Source organism: Rhineura floridana, chromosome 1, assembly GCF_030035675.1.
Source record: "Rhineura floridana isolate rRhiFlo1 chromosome 1, rRhiFlo1.hap2, whole genome shotgun sequence".
In the NCBI taxonomy this organism is placed as follows: domain Eukaryota; kingdom Metazoa; phylum Chordata; class Lepidosauria; order Squamata; family Rhineuridae; genus Rhineura; species Rhineura floridana.
In genome coordinates this window covers 258,071,265-258,085,802 of record NC_084480.1, presented here as the reverse complement: position 1 = coordinate 258,085,802, position 14,538 = coordinate 258,071,265, and the positions used below count along the sequence as shown (strand labels likewise).

General features: G+C 44.0%; 1 protein-coding gene across 1 annotated transcript in view; it reads left to right on the top strand.

Annotated features, from left to right (window-relative positions):
• Positions 1–5,610: 5,610 nt before the first annotated feature.
• The window catches only part of ALKAL1 (ALK and LTK ligand 1), a 47,875-nt gene continuing 38,947 nt past the window's right edge, over positions 5,611–14,538 (top strand). Inside the window, exon 1 of the mRNA XM_061600785.1 lies at positions 5,611–6,184. Within this exon, the coding sequence (XP_061456769.1) occupies positions 5,755–6,184 (430 nt within the window). The 5' untranslated portion in view covers positions 5,611–5,754. The remainder of the gene's footprint in view (positions 6,185–14,538) is intronic.

Here is a 14,538-nt window from a genome sequence, read left to right as displayed (position 1 = left end):
GGGGATTTGAACCCTGGTCTCCCAGGTCGTAGTCCAACACCTTAACCACTACATCACACTGAAGGAGCCCTAGTGTTATAAGAGAGGGATAAAACCTTCTCTCTATCCACTTTATTCACATTGAAGGGGACTGTTCCTGGCAACCCAAAGATCACTGAAGAAAGAATGTTTTTAAGCTGCATTTTAAAATATTTTTACTGTTTTAGAATATTTTTAACAGTGTTTTAGAATGTTTTTAATTGTGATTGTTATGGAATGTTTGAACTGTTTTTAGTGTGTGTTTTTCTTTTTCCTGTCAAATTGTTTTGTTTATGTTTGCCACCCTGGGCATGCAAGGGTTTTTTTAAAAAAAATAAAATAAAATACAAGTTTCTTGATGTACCAGATATGTACAGAAGAGCGGTACAAAATAATTTTAAAATGTGTGGGTGTCACTCCAAGCCTGGAAACCTGAAGTCCACTGTGGGCATGCCCTCAGGTACTTGTTTACCTGTGACTAAGTATCTTTTTAAAAGATTCATTTTATTTTTGAAATTCATTTTTTTTATATATCAGCTTCACACAAATAACCAATAATTTTAAAAGTGTTATTCCAAACAGTTTGGAGTCACTGGCATGAAAGACTGCTGCTTCCTTATCTTTCCCACTCTTTTTTTGTTTGTAAAACAAGTGTTTTGTGCAAGAGCAGTTCTGTGGAAAAGACCTGCTTTAAAAATAAAATAAAAACACTGTCAGTGTGCTTACAGCAACAACTGGTGAAAAAAAAGCACAAAAACAAAATGGAGGCAGGGGGTGTGGTGATAGGTTGGCACCCAGCGAAGCTACATCACACATGAAAAAAGCCCACCCACATAATGCCCTTCAGTACATCCACAGTCAGGTAACATGCAGTTTTATGTTGGACTTTTGTCCTTTCTTGGATTGTAGATTGGGAAAATCTGAAATTAGTTTGTGGGGGGAGGGAAAATGTGGGTTGCCACTGATGAAGATGACATCATGTGACTCTCTCTCTCTCTCTCACACACACACACACACACATGAGATTCAAATCCATATTAAACTCCAGTCTGGGTAAGCCCTTCCATTAGAATTCAAGACTGAATGCCCCTTAAGCATCCTTTGGAGGCAGAGTGCAATAGACGTTCATTGGGACTACATGTATATCAAATGTCAGCTTTCTGTCTTGTGAAAATATCCTAAAATAGTTGATAGCCCCAGCAGTCAGTCAGTTTGCACATAAAGATGCCACATTTCAAGGGGATACATACCATTCAAACCAATTCTTCTGAGCCTGCTTTCAGGAAAAGGTCCTCCCACCCAACCAGTAAGCTACTGGCAAAACCTGGCAGAACAAGCAGGCAGAGCTTGGAAGTAACTAGTTACAAGTAACGAATTACTGGTAATTCCTTACTTTTTTTGAGTAACGAGTGAGTAATTCCTTTACATTTTGATTGTAATAGAACTAGGAGTAATTTTACTACTTTTGTGGAGTAATTGTAACATTTCCAGAATTACTTTTGGGCATTACTTGGGGGAGGAGCAGTGGAAGTCTTCTGCTCCCCTGATTTGTGGATGAAAATCATGTGCCTCAAACTGGGCTTCTGTGCAGTGTCACTCTTTTGTCATGCTCTGTGGATGGGTAGGAGGCGATGAGGGAGGAGGCAGAGAGTGAGACGGGGTAGAGTGGAGAAAACAATTATTTAAAAAAATGGATAGTGGTGGTGAAGAATGGAGTGGAGGGGAAAAGGATCCGGAGGTCAAGAACATGGATAAAGGAGGAGAAGGAGGCAGCAGCAGAATGGAGATAAAGAACTGTGGAGGTGAAAAATGACAACGTGTGTGTGTGTGTGTGTGTGAGAGAGAGAGAGAGAGAGAGAGAGAGAATACTGTGTTTGCACTTGGCACACAAACTGGCCTCCACCACCCTCTCTGGCTACTGTGCAGCATTTGCAGTATTTTAACTTTTTTGCATCTCAGGGGAAAATGTTTGCTTGAGTGAGTGTCCCTTAGTTGGTGGCAGGGCAGGGTGTGGGAGGTGGTTAAGTGAGAGAGATTATGCTGGCTGGCTGAGTGGGGGGGGTTGAACTTGGTTTGATGTGCAAAGATCTGAGTAGTGGCATCAGCCTCCCTCCCCACCACCCTTGCCAGCGGAGAGACCACCATTGCTCTCTTATGAATAAAAATAATTATTCTACTACCTCTGTATGTGTTTATTTTTAATGTTGTTTTAGGCTACTTAGATGTGCAGCAGCCAAGGCCAGCACCTTGTAGGCGTTTTTTTATGTAACTGAAATGTAATTGTAGTGATTACTTTGGAGGAAAAGTAAAGTAATCAGTTACTTTCAGAGCAATTGTAACGGTAATTACTACTTTTTTGGGCCATGTAACTGTAACTGTAATTTATTACTTTTTAAAAGTAATCTTCCAAGCTCTGCAAGCAGGAGCAAAGCTACACAAGCAGGTGGAATTAAATGGGGGGGGAGGGGAAGGGAGAACAACAGCCATCACACACTTTTTTTAAGGCTTCAGTCCTACACACCTGCCTAGGAGGAAGTCCCACTGCACTTAATGAGATGTACTTCTGAGTAGGCACAAGAAGCTTTGCGCTGTAACGATCTTTTTGGATCACAACCCAATTCCTTTTTGGACTTTGCCCCAGTGCTCTCTTGGAACCGTGAGTAGTAAAAGTGATTCCCTCCCTTTTTATTTTCAGTGTAGCACTATGTCAATTCATTTAATGCTGTGCTTACAAATATGTGAATATTTTCTGTTGCAGACATTACTAACGACATGTAAGCACCGTTTACTTCAGTGGCTTGAAATGCTCTCCTTGGACTGAGGCCATAACATAGAGGAGTCACTCCTAGGATGAAACTTGGAATGTGCTGCATTGTCTGTTTCCGGCATCTGTGCCCACCCACAAGACTTCCTCCCTCCCTTTCTCCCAAGATCAACTCAGTGTTGATAGCCAACCTGTCCTTTGAAGTGGATGAGGCCTTTCACCCTCATTCACTTCCTAGGAGAAAAGTTAATTTTCCTGCTGCCCCTCCCCCCAAGACATCAATATTATGGAATCCCCCTAACCTAAGAACAACCCTCAGATATATGAACCTGGAACATCCCCTAATTTGGGTGACAACCTCGGTCATCCCGATGGCTTTGACTTGGTGCCCTCAGAAGGCACAAGGGGGAGGAGGAAGTCTGTCAGGGAAAGAAAGAAAGAAAGAAAGAAAGAAAGAAAGAAAGAAAGAAAGAAAGAAAGAAAGAAAGAAAAGAGACCCCCCCAGTGAGCCAAAGAAGCATGATTAAGAGAAGGCTTCGTTGCCTGCCACCCACCTAAAGTCGATAGCACTCGGGCAGGCAGGCGGAGGCTGAACTATATAAGCCAGGTGCATGGGGGCTAATTCCACTGGCTGCTCCTCGGGGTTCAGGACCGGATTTTGAGGGACAGCTGACAAATCTCCAAGTGGGGGAAGGCACAAGACCTCCCGTCGGAAGCGGCAACGTTTGCACGGTAAATGCCTTTCCTCGCCCCTTTGAAAGGGAGGGCTCGTTTTCGCCCTAGAGACTCTGTGGGTCGTATTGTCGACAGACAGATCTTTCAACGTTGCTACGGCTGGAGGCGGGGACGCTTGAGTCTTATTGCTGGTTGTAGTTGATCAGCATTATATTACTGCTGGGGATTCACCAGGGTGCCCCCTGCCCCCTGCGCGCCAGTGAATGGACAAGGAAATCTCTTCCCCGTCCATGCACCTGCCGAGGAGGGAGGTGAAGGGGAGAGGTTTCAATAAGTGGAGACGCGGAAAGGCGCGAGTGCCGGGTGCATGCGTGCATCGTGGGTGTGTAGGTTCCCGTTAGATACTTTTGTTAACACACTGGATGAAAGGGAGTTGGAAGACATCACGTTTGTGAATAGTTGAATTAATATTCTTCCTCTCTTAATCCTAATTGTTCGCTATATTTGGAATAACTGATTTACTACGTAAATACCGAGTTTGAGAACCTGAGCCCCTCGTGAATGGTTTTGAAACTGCTGGTTTTACCTGCGTCTGCACAAGAGGGGTACTTTCGGCGAGGACTTTGGGGCAGAAGCCCAGGCCCCACTCAGCAGGGCTCTGGATTAGACCATTTAAAGGGAAGGGTGTGTGAAGGGTGTGAGGACCATTACATTGAGAGTTCGGGGGGGAAAACCTATACAACTGGTTTCGAATCCAAGCTGTTGTCATGGGGGGGGGGAGGGATTTCACAAACACTTTTTTAAATAAACACTTACCTGGGAGTAAGGCCCATTTAAGTAAGACGGCAGTAATAGAAGGGAGTAGAAAAAGAGGAAGGCCAAACAAGAGATGGATTGATTCCATCAAGGAAGCCACAGATCTGAATTTACAAGATCTGAACAGGGTGGTTCATGACATATGCTACTAGAGGTCACTGATTCATAGGGTCACCATAAATCGTAATCGGCTTGAAGGCACATTACAACATCAACAAAGTAAGACGGCAAAAAGAAATAAAGAGCGAGGAAATTCCTTGATGGGCTTAAGAATGAGAATATTTCCAGGTATAAATATTTCCAGATATAAAATATTTTACTGGAGGCTGTATGTGAGATATAGACTTTAAGTTCTGAATATATTTTGGGGGGGAGAGGCTGTAATTTCTTAATCGATCTGACAAGAGATAATTAAAAATCGAAGGCAGATTGCCTCCAGTTCTCGGAGCTAAATTTCAAATGGTATCTTGGTAAAAATTCTCTACGTAGTGGGTTTAATGACTTATTCTGGAGGAGGTGTCAAAAATCATTTTAAAATATCACTTTCCAATTTTTTTTTAGAAAAAATCAGAATAAAGCGTGGCAGGAGAGTCAGGCGTTTAAATGTTAGAAAACAAACCTAGCCCATTAGAATCACTTCTGCGATGTGCCCCGCGATAACCAACCGGACATCCCACACATCACTGGAGCAATGTGTGTATCGGGGCATTTTTGATCACAGCCCTAAACAGCAGAGGGGCATGTGTGTGTGTACATACACACATTCTCCTCTTCTCCTTTGAGGGAAGGGGAATCAGTGGCAAGAGGGGGGGGGAATCTTCCTTCCCACTAATTGGTGTCCACTGCTCAGAGTTAAAACTTGCCCGTCGACCGCCTTAAAACTTCAGGAGCGCTTGGGAAAGAAAGCCAGGCAAATTTTCCCCAAAGCCCCCTGAATTGCAATAGGCGTTGCCTACTTAATACTCTTTTCATAATCCGTGTCTATAAATGTGCCCTAAAGGGCTCGGGGGTCTACAAGGGAAGCCGCTAGCGCGGCTGCAGCAGCCTGCTGGTGGGCGGGACCGGACCAGTCCAAGGCACTCCTCCTTCACACGCGCTCCCCCATCTCCGGACCCCAGCGGGAAGCAGCCGGGTCCGCTGTGGGACCCCTGGCAGAGCCGCCCGCCGAAGCGGCCAAGCGGAGAAACGGGAGGGCGCCAGCCGCTGAAGCAAAGCGGGCAGCCCGGACGCCCCACTTGTGCCCGGCGCGGCAGGAGCACCACGTGTCTTTGCCGCCCCGGAGTAGCAGCCAATCCCACGCAGGGCGCCCACCCCGGCCTCGCCGCCCTCCAGTTTAGGCGTCTTCCCTCAGTTCGCCCCAGGGCTGCGGGGCCACCCCCGGCCTCAGGATGAGGAGAGAGCTGAGGGCGGGAAGGGGCAGGAGCTAACCGCCGAGCGCCACTGCCGCCGTCACTCTCTCTCTTCCCTCAGGAGGCTGAGAGATGCAAGGGGCCAGGAAATGCCGCCGCTGCTGCCACCATCCCCACGCGCTGCCTGCCCTCTTCCTCGTCCTGCTCTTCGCGTCAGGGCGGGCGCCCAGAGTCGAGGGCAGCGCCGCCGCCGCTACCAAGAGCAGAAGCAGAGACTTCCAGATTCCGGCCGCGGACAGGAAGATGCTGCTCGAGTTCTTGCTCAAAGCCCTTCTGGAAAGGGACAGGGACGGCAGCAGTGCCGGAAGCCGCCACCACCACCAGGTGCCTCCTCACCCCTTGGGGGCGGAACGGGTAATCGCCCGGCGCTACACCACCGGCGGCGCCGTTTACTCCTCCGTCTCTGTGGATCGAGAAGCCAGAGTGATCGCGTCCTCTTCCTCCTCCAGGGAGCGAGTGGCTGGGCAAGCGCCCAGGTTCTTCACCGCTTCCAGAAACTCAGGTAAGACAACCACCGGCTCCCTCACCCCTTCTCTTCTTCCCCTTCCTCCCTGCCCCGTCGTAGCTTAACCTGAGTCAGATGTCCTCTGCAGGGGAGAGTGTGAGTCCCTTCCCCAATCAATCAGTCAATACTTGATCAACTAAAGCCGGGTCTTACCGGGGACTAAGATCCTAAGGCGTGGATTCTACCAGGTAAGCTAGAGTGAACCTCAGTATCGCTCAAAGCCCTTCCCCTGCAGAGGTTCGCCTCCTCAAAGTAATGTCTGTTGCTGTCCTGACTCCCAGTAATTTTGCCTAGAAAGGAGGATGCTTTCAATTACTGCCCCTGCTTCCTAATCCCATCCTTACATTATCGCGGCGATCGTGGTCTTTCTTCTTCTGTCTTCTGAGCTCGGGCACGAGGGAGGGAGGGTTTACCGAGGCATCTCGAGAAGCCGAGAGCTTCAAGGCTTCACCCTAGCCTGGCCAATGAATTGGAAAAGAGTCCTCTTGAAAACAGTGATACTTTCTAACTTTACTTACAACTGATTATTATAAGCAGGACCCAATTGCTAACGGGACAAGTCTACCCGGCGATTCCCAAGAGTATTTGAATCTGTAGCTTAGTTTTGGCCCTTTAAATGCAAAGTAACTTGTTGCTTTGACGCTTTGCGTGCAGTCGCTCTTGTGTAGGCGCGCGCCGTGGGTGCTGCTGCGGCTGCCCTGTCCTTGCACAATCCCTGGGATGCTCCGGTGATGAAACTGACAAGCTTTATTTCTCTGGCTGGCTCTCGACAGCCATGGTTTTGTTGTGTCTAGAACCGAGCACGGTGTTTGATCCTCAGCAGATGTCCCTAACTTTCCCCGCCTTGTCCTGAAAGAGCCCCATTCAATTTCAAGTTCTCCCGTGCCTCTTTTAGCCTTATTGCTACAGGTCTCCTGAGGCTAACAGCCTCAAGTCGCCAAAGTTTACATATATGAACAGCAAAGGAGCCTGAGAGTTCTGGGAGAGTCCTCAGTCAGTTGTGGTGGCAGACAAACCTTAAAGAAACCTTTTTTTGCAATCACAATCAAAGGAGAAAGAAAACTGGTGCTCTTGCCATTTTCTGTTTTCTGTGTCTCCCCTTTACATGAATTTGTCTGGTGGACTTAAGATCTTTTTTTAAAGAGGGCAGAGCAGACATTTAGCAGTTCATGTGCTATTTAGTTTTTACCCCCTTATCCATTTTTGGACAATGCTGATGTATTTTATTTATATTATTTTCTTATATTTTTTCTTGCCTTTCTTTAATCATGGAATCCAAGGCAGTGTATGAGTGGTTTTCAGGCTGTCACCCATCGAGGCACTGACTAGACCTCCATAGCTTTAGCAAGGTGGTGGCTTCGTACACCCTCAGACCATACTTTGGGACCTACCACTTCCTTTTTGTTTCTGGTAGGACATAAATCAAGAATAAATAATCTGTCAGCTGTTTAGAAAGAGTCTACTTACACTCAACTATTCTGGTTACTCTTTTTTATAATTTAGAAAGAGGAAAACCCTTTACAAAGAACTATAGTAACCAATATTAAGGGCAAAACGCAGCTCACTCCAACCACCACTCTGCTGGAGTTCTAGGTGAAGGAAATGTTGAAGTAATTGATTTTAGTGGTGGCTTTTGTTAAATATTTCCATCTTGATAATTTCTTCTTTATGTTAGTGCCAAAATGGCTGGAAGTGAAGAGTGGCGCTTTGGAAAGAAAAGAGGGCAATTCATAGAAAATTAGGTACACCTAAATCCTACTGAAATAAATCAAATGAAAGCAGTGGGTTGGATCAGAAGGAGGTCCTGTTCACAAAAGGAGGCTGTCCTTATTTTTTCTGGTTTTGCTCCAACTACAACCTCTCCCCCACCCCATGTTGCATTCGACATCATTCCTAAGGGTCTTTGGATGTCAGGATTAGGAGACTCCAATGAGATGGAGGCAGCAAAACTCCATTCCGAGTTCTTAGGATCTAACTCCTAGATAATTATAAGTGTAACTCTTTGCTTCATTGGCTGACTCAATGAAACTTACACAAGTCTAACTGTATAAGATTGTACCCAAGGACAATAATCATTTTCTTTCCCAAGAACTGCATCTACAGGAGTGCAAATCTGTGTCAGTTCAGTTGTACATTGTATAGTCATTAATGCATAACTTATCTATTCAATCAAAACAATTCCTCTGGGAAGTTTTCTGTCAGATGCAAGCAACTGGGTCACACAATCTGCACTGTAGGCAAGGATGCTGTGGCAGCATCTACATGATCTCAAGACTGGTGTTGGTGTTGAAGTATTCTGTGCCAATGTGCTCTTGTTTTAAAAGTTATTTTGTGCATCTCTCCTGCTGCCTGCAGCACTGTGGCTCCAGAGATGCAGCCACCAATGTAAAGGGGGGGAAAATGGAAACCACCTTTTAGTTACATTTACTTATTTAATATTTGTATTTTACTTTTACTGCATGTTATTCACTCTGTGAATCTTTTAGTTTGTCCTATTTTCTTACATAATATTTGGAAGACAGTAACAGAAACAACTAGTTCATTCAACTGTATTAGCATGACATGAGCAAACAATAGATTTTAATAATAATGTGTGAGTTATTATTTATTTACTATTTGATTTATATTCTGCCCTGCTCCCAGTAGGAGCCCAGGGTGGCAATTGAGATTGCAAAGCTGAGTTTATAAAGCCCTCCTGTGTGTGACAACCTTTCAAGTACTTGAAGAGTGCTATCATATCTCTCCTCAGTCTTCTCTTCTCAAAGCTAAACATGCCCAGTTCTTTCAGTCTCTCCTCATAGGACTTTGTTTCCAGTCCCCTGATCATCTTTGTTGCCCTCCTCTGAACCTGTTCCAGTTTGTCTGCATCTTTCTTAAAGTACAGTACGGTGTCCAGAACTGGATAGAGAACTCAAGATGAGTCCTAACTAGTGCCGAATAGAGGAGAACTAGTACTTTGCACAATTTGGAAACTACGCTTCTGTTAATTCTGCCTAAAATAGCATTTGCCTTTTTTGCAGCCACATCACACTGTTGGCTCATATTCAACTTGTGATCAATTCCAAGATCCTCCTTGCATGTAGTGCTGCTGAGCCAAGTATCCCCCATCTTATAACTGTGCATTTTGTTTCTTTTTCCTAGATGTAGAACTCTGCACTTATCCTTGATAAATTTCATTCTGTTGTTTTCAGCCCAATGCTTCAGCCTATCAATATCACTTTGAATTTTGTTTGTCTTCCAAGATATTAGCTACCTCTCCCAATTTTGTATTATCTGAACATTTGGTAAGCATTCCCTGCATCTTCTCATCCAAGTGGTTAATAAAAATGTTGAAGAGCGCTGGGCCCAGGACCAAGCTCCGTGCTACCTTGCTCGTTACCTCCCCCCACTTCGAGAAGGAACCATTGATAAGCACTCTGAGTACGATTCTGTAGCCAACTGTGGATCCACCTGATAGTTCCATCCAGCCCACATTTAGCTAGCTTGCTAATCAGAATATCATGGGGCACTTTGTCAAAAGCTTTGCTGACATCAAGCTATATCATGTTCACAACATTTCCACAGTCTACCAGGTAGGTTACCCGATCAAAAAATGAGACAAGATTAGTCTGGCAGGATTTGTTCTTGACAAATCCATGTCGGCTTCTAGTAATCACTGCAGTGTTTTCAAGGTGCTTATTGAATGGCCACTTTATAATTGGCTCCACAATTTTCCCAGGGATTGACGTCAGACTGACTGGTCTGTAGTTTCCTGGTTCCTCTCTTTTGCCCTTTTTGAAGATAGGGACAACATTAGTCCTCTTCTAGTCATCTGCCACTTCACCCATCCTCCATGATTTCACAAAGATAGTAGACAGTGGTTCTTCAGAGTTCTTCAGCCACTTCCTTCATTACTCTATTATGCAGTTCATCGAGCCCTGGAAATTTGAACTCATTCAAAGCAATTAGATATTCCTTGACCATTTATCTATCAGTCTCAAGGTGCAGTCTTGCCCCTTCAACTTGTACTTCGTGTTTGCCAGGAGGGACATAAACCCTCTTTTGGGAGAAGACTGAGCCAAAGTAGGAATTGAGCATTTCTGCCTTTTCTTTGCTCTGTTATCATGTTCTCTGTTATGATTTTTACCATTCTCAATAAGTAGCTGAACTACCATTTCCTGTCTCTGTCTTTTACTGTGAATGTACCTGTTGCTCTTAGCATCCCTTGCGAAGCGAAGCTCATTCCCAGCTTTAGCCTTTCTGATGCCATCCCTGCAATTCTGTACTACATGTCTGTACTCTTCCTCTGTGGCCTGGTCTTCCTTCTACTTCCTGTATGTGCCCTTTTTGTTTTCAGGTCATCTCTAAGCTTTTTGTGAAGCCACAAAATGAATCTGTCAGTGGAACAGGGGAGGGAAGCATTTTTTTTGGCAATTTTCCTTTTATCTGCAACCCCCTGCATTCTACTAATATACTCTGGAGGGTTTGGGCACTCTCCAGAGTAGATTTATAGGGGGCATAGGAGGCCAGAGTGCAGAGAAGATAACTGAGAATTGCCTCCCTACATTGTTCTGCTGACAGAGTCTTTCCATTAGCTGACAACAATGGATAGCACCCATATGTATTGCACTAGGATTCTAATTTCTTTGAATTTAACTTTAGAATTATTCTAGAATGTTTATTGATCTTATATCTTTATTGTAAAATAATATACATCCAACCTTTGTTTTTAAGAAGACCAATTCGAGATATAGTGTGTACTAGAAGAGTCTTCACTGAAATATTATGAGTGGCATAAATCTGAACCCACCGTTTTATTATTTAATCCATTTTTATTTTGGAGCACCAAAATGAACTCCAAAAATGAACTGTAATGTAATGTGATATAGCCTCGTCTGCAAAACAGTTATTTGTGAAAGAATTAAAGGGAAAGCTTTTCTGCTCTGTTAAATGTAAGGCTGCTCCATGTAGATTGTTTGCTAATATATATTTTAAATAGGGCCAATGCAGACAGACTCGACTGTATGGGAAGGCATTGCATTTTATATTGCTTCTGCTGCTAGCAGCCTTTTCATGTAGAGTCTACAATCAACAAAAATGAAATACTTTTCCTGTCACAATGAACCAACATTTAGAGAAAGTTGGGCTGGCATGCAAGCAGTTTTGTTTTATGCATAATGTCCAATGAACTTTAAATTAACTATCATGCACCAAAGGTTTGTGCTTATAGAAGAAAGACCTCATAATAATAACAGCAACCATAATTTATAGAGCAATAGTTTAAAAAGGATTTCAGTATCTACCTCAAGAACACCCTGAGCACTTCAGTCAGGATGTGTGTGTGTGTGATAGTATGCCTCCTAAATTGCTTTGGGGGGCTCTTGTTGCCTCTCACAGCAATTCTGTGAAAGTGTTTGCCTCTTTCGAGATTTAAAGTTTGTTTGACCCCATGCCCTCTCTGACATACAAGCTGACATTACCCCCAGAGTGCCCTTCCCTATGCTTCCTACAGAGTTTGTATCCAGAGATAACTGTATTCTGTTGGTTCTTCCATTTTTGCTAGGTTTCTGTTGTCCACTAATTTCTATGTTCTCACTTAAAACCAAGCACTCCAGCTCTCACACCCTGGCTTACAAGCTTCTGACATTAGAATGGTATGCCTATGCATAGTGTCCCTCTCCAACTGTCTTTGACATATGCATTTTCCTTATGGTCCTTTGGTCTCTGACTGTTTTTCACGTCTGACTGCAATTTCATTGCCTAGCTCTACCTCATCCCCATTTGGATGATCAGAACCATATTCACCCTCATCTCCTAGGAGTGATTCCTTTCTTCTCTCCCTAGCATGGAAGTGCTGAAGGCCTCATCAACAAACATCTCTGCCTGTTTCAGTTTTTCCAGGTTGGCTATTTTGGCCTCAAGGGATCTAACTCATTGCACCAAGTGCACACCCAAGACCTCTTACTAGCAGGTAAATGTGACATCTGTGCAAAACACTGGATACACTCCAGCCGGCTTTTTTTGGCAGGGGGAGGGTTCATTATTTAGTTAATTCACTTGGAAATTTGGTATTGTATTATTAAATTTTTAATATTTGTAATATTAAAAGGGGGGAATTGACTACCTTGGTCTCTGCATCCTGTTGCTAAACTCACACAGGTGCTTAACTTGCTTGTTTGCTTTACTGTATTGCTTTGATGCTGTTTAAGTGGGGCTGAGACACTTTCTCATCTGGGGCTTCCTTTTTTTGCAATTTATTTTGCTTCCATGATTCACTTGTTTCCCCATCCTCTGATTACATGAGGTACTCTATTAGCCACATGCATCAAAATCCTTTGTTCTCATAAACAACAAAGAGTCTTGCAGTCCTTTAAAGACTAACACATTTAGTATGGGTTAAGGTTTTGCGGATGAGAACCCAATTCATATTATGCAACACTTCATCATACATCTGATGAAGTGGACTTTAGTTTATGAAATCTCATGCTATGCTAAATCTGTTGGTCTTTAAGTGTGTATAGTTTGTGGACTTAATATGAACATATAATGTTGTTTGCTCCTGCCAGTGTAAATTCCAACAAGTGTAGTACTTTGATCCTCTTGACTGATTGACCAGAAGGAATTTTTAAAAAGCTGTACTTCTCAAACTTAGGGCTCATCCAGACAACTGCAAAATGTGTGACACGCCCGCTATGTGTGTTCATTATTTTTCGGTCATCCAAATGACGTCTGGAGCTGTTACGCGTTTTTGCGGGTTAAATCCGCTCCTTGCAATACCGGCAAAAATACGATTTGCTGTTTAAAATCGGGAATCATCCGCTGTGCCTTCAGGAGTTAGGATGCAATACCGCGGACTTTACAGCTGATGGGCGGTTCTTGGGTGTTTCCCCTTGCCCCTTCTCCTCATTCCAGCCAATCACGTATCTGCACTTTTGCGCATGTGCGAGAATAAGCCCGGGAAAATTGAATCAATCATCGCAATGGTGGGGTGTTGGGGTTTGTGTGTCTGCAACTACTGCGCAGATGCATTTTATTTTTTGCCAGCCTGCAAACTGGGCAGCCGCTCTGGGTGAGATCTGCAATGCACAGCAAGCGAGAAAGGCGGGTGGTGGTCGGTTTCAGCCTGCCTCCAAAAGCCTTGTCAATTTCATTCTACTTGCTGGGGTTTTTGCTTCAAATCAGAAAAGCATACATTTGTTTAAGTGTAATATCGCAAATGCAAACAAGAAAAGAGCTTCTGGTCGGTTTCAAGCCTGCTGGGAAAGCTTTGTCAATTTCATTCTGGTGGGAAGGAAAGGGAGAAGGAGGGGGGGGACACGTTTCTTGCTTTTTTGGAGAAATAAGTGCATTGCCAGCCTGTGTATCTCCTTAAATATCAATAAAGGCAGAAAAGGATACATTCGTTTAAGTGTAATATGGCAAATGCAAACAAGAAAAGGGTGTCAATTTCATTCTCTGTGGGAAGGCAAGCGTGAAACCGACCAGCAGCCTTTCCTTCCCAGGCCAGAACTCCTTTACAGCCATATTGTGCTTCGTTGCAAAGGGGGAGAGGAGCATACACAATTTTTTTGCTGACCAATTGGTTGATAGGGGGAGGTTTTAGAGGCGGAGCTTGGAAAAAGCGAAAAGAATGTAGGGGTCTTACCGCTGCGTGTGCGGGTGCAAAAAAGTGGGTTTTTTTAATTGGGAAAGAGCGAACTAAAAGGCAAAGTGAGGACTATCAGATAACAAACTGAATATGGAAACCGTGGATTATCCCGCACCATTTGGATAAGCCCTTAGCTGAATGCAGTTCCCCACTTACCAATAAAGACTTTTTAGTATGCTTGGTTTGTATTGTTGATTCTGGGAAATTGAATTTTTTAATTCTTTCTATATCATATGCCAATTTCTGTAAATAAATGTTTATACTCAGAAGTCTCCACTGCAGAGAGCTGAAAACAGGGAAAGCTCTGAGCTTGTGCAAAAATGCTTGGCTGCCATTTCCTTCCTCCCCGTCTCCCCTCACAAGTTTGGGAAAAACATATGGTAAAAGGAGTATGTGTGAGGAAAACTGGCAGATGAAAAAGCTAGTGATGATGAAAGTGCTCGCCTGATCTTGGAGCTTCCCACAGTTTGGAGAATTGTTAGAATAAGACAAAGATTTTCCTAAGATTTCTCAAAAAGAAAAAAAAAAGGCTTGACAGCTCACTCTGAATTGGCATGGTTAAGCCTGCAGTCTTGTGCAGATTCCCATAAATTCTTAAGCTATATTCTGAAGATCACTCTTCTATGATACATATTATGTTGGGGTTCAACTCCAACTTGGGTTGAGGCTGCATGGGGTTAAAAAGGGTAGCTAGAGAGGAGATCTCTTGGTTGCTAGGCTATAC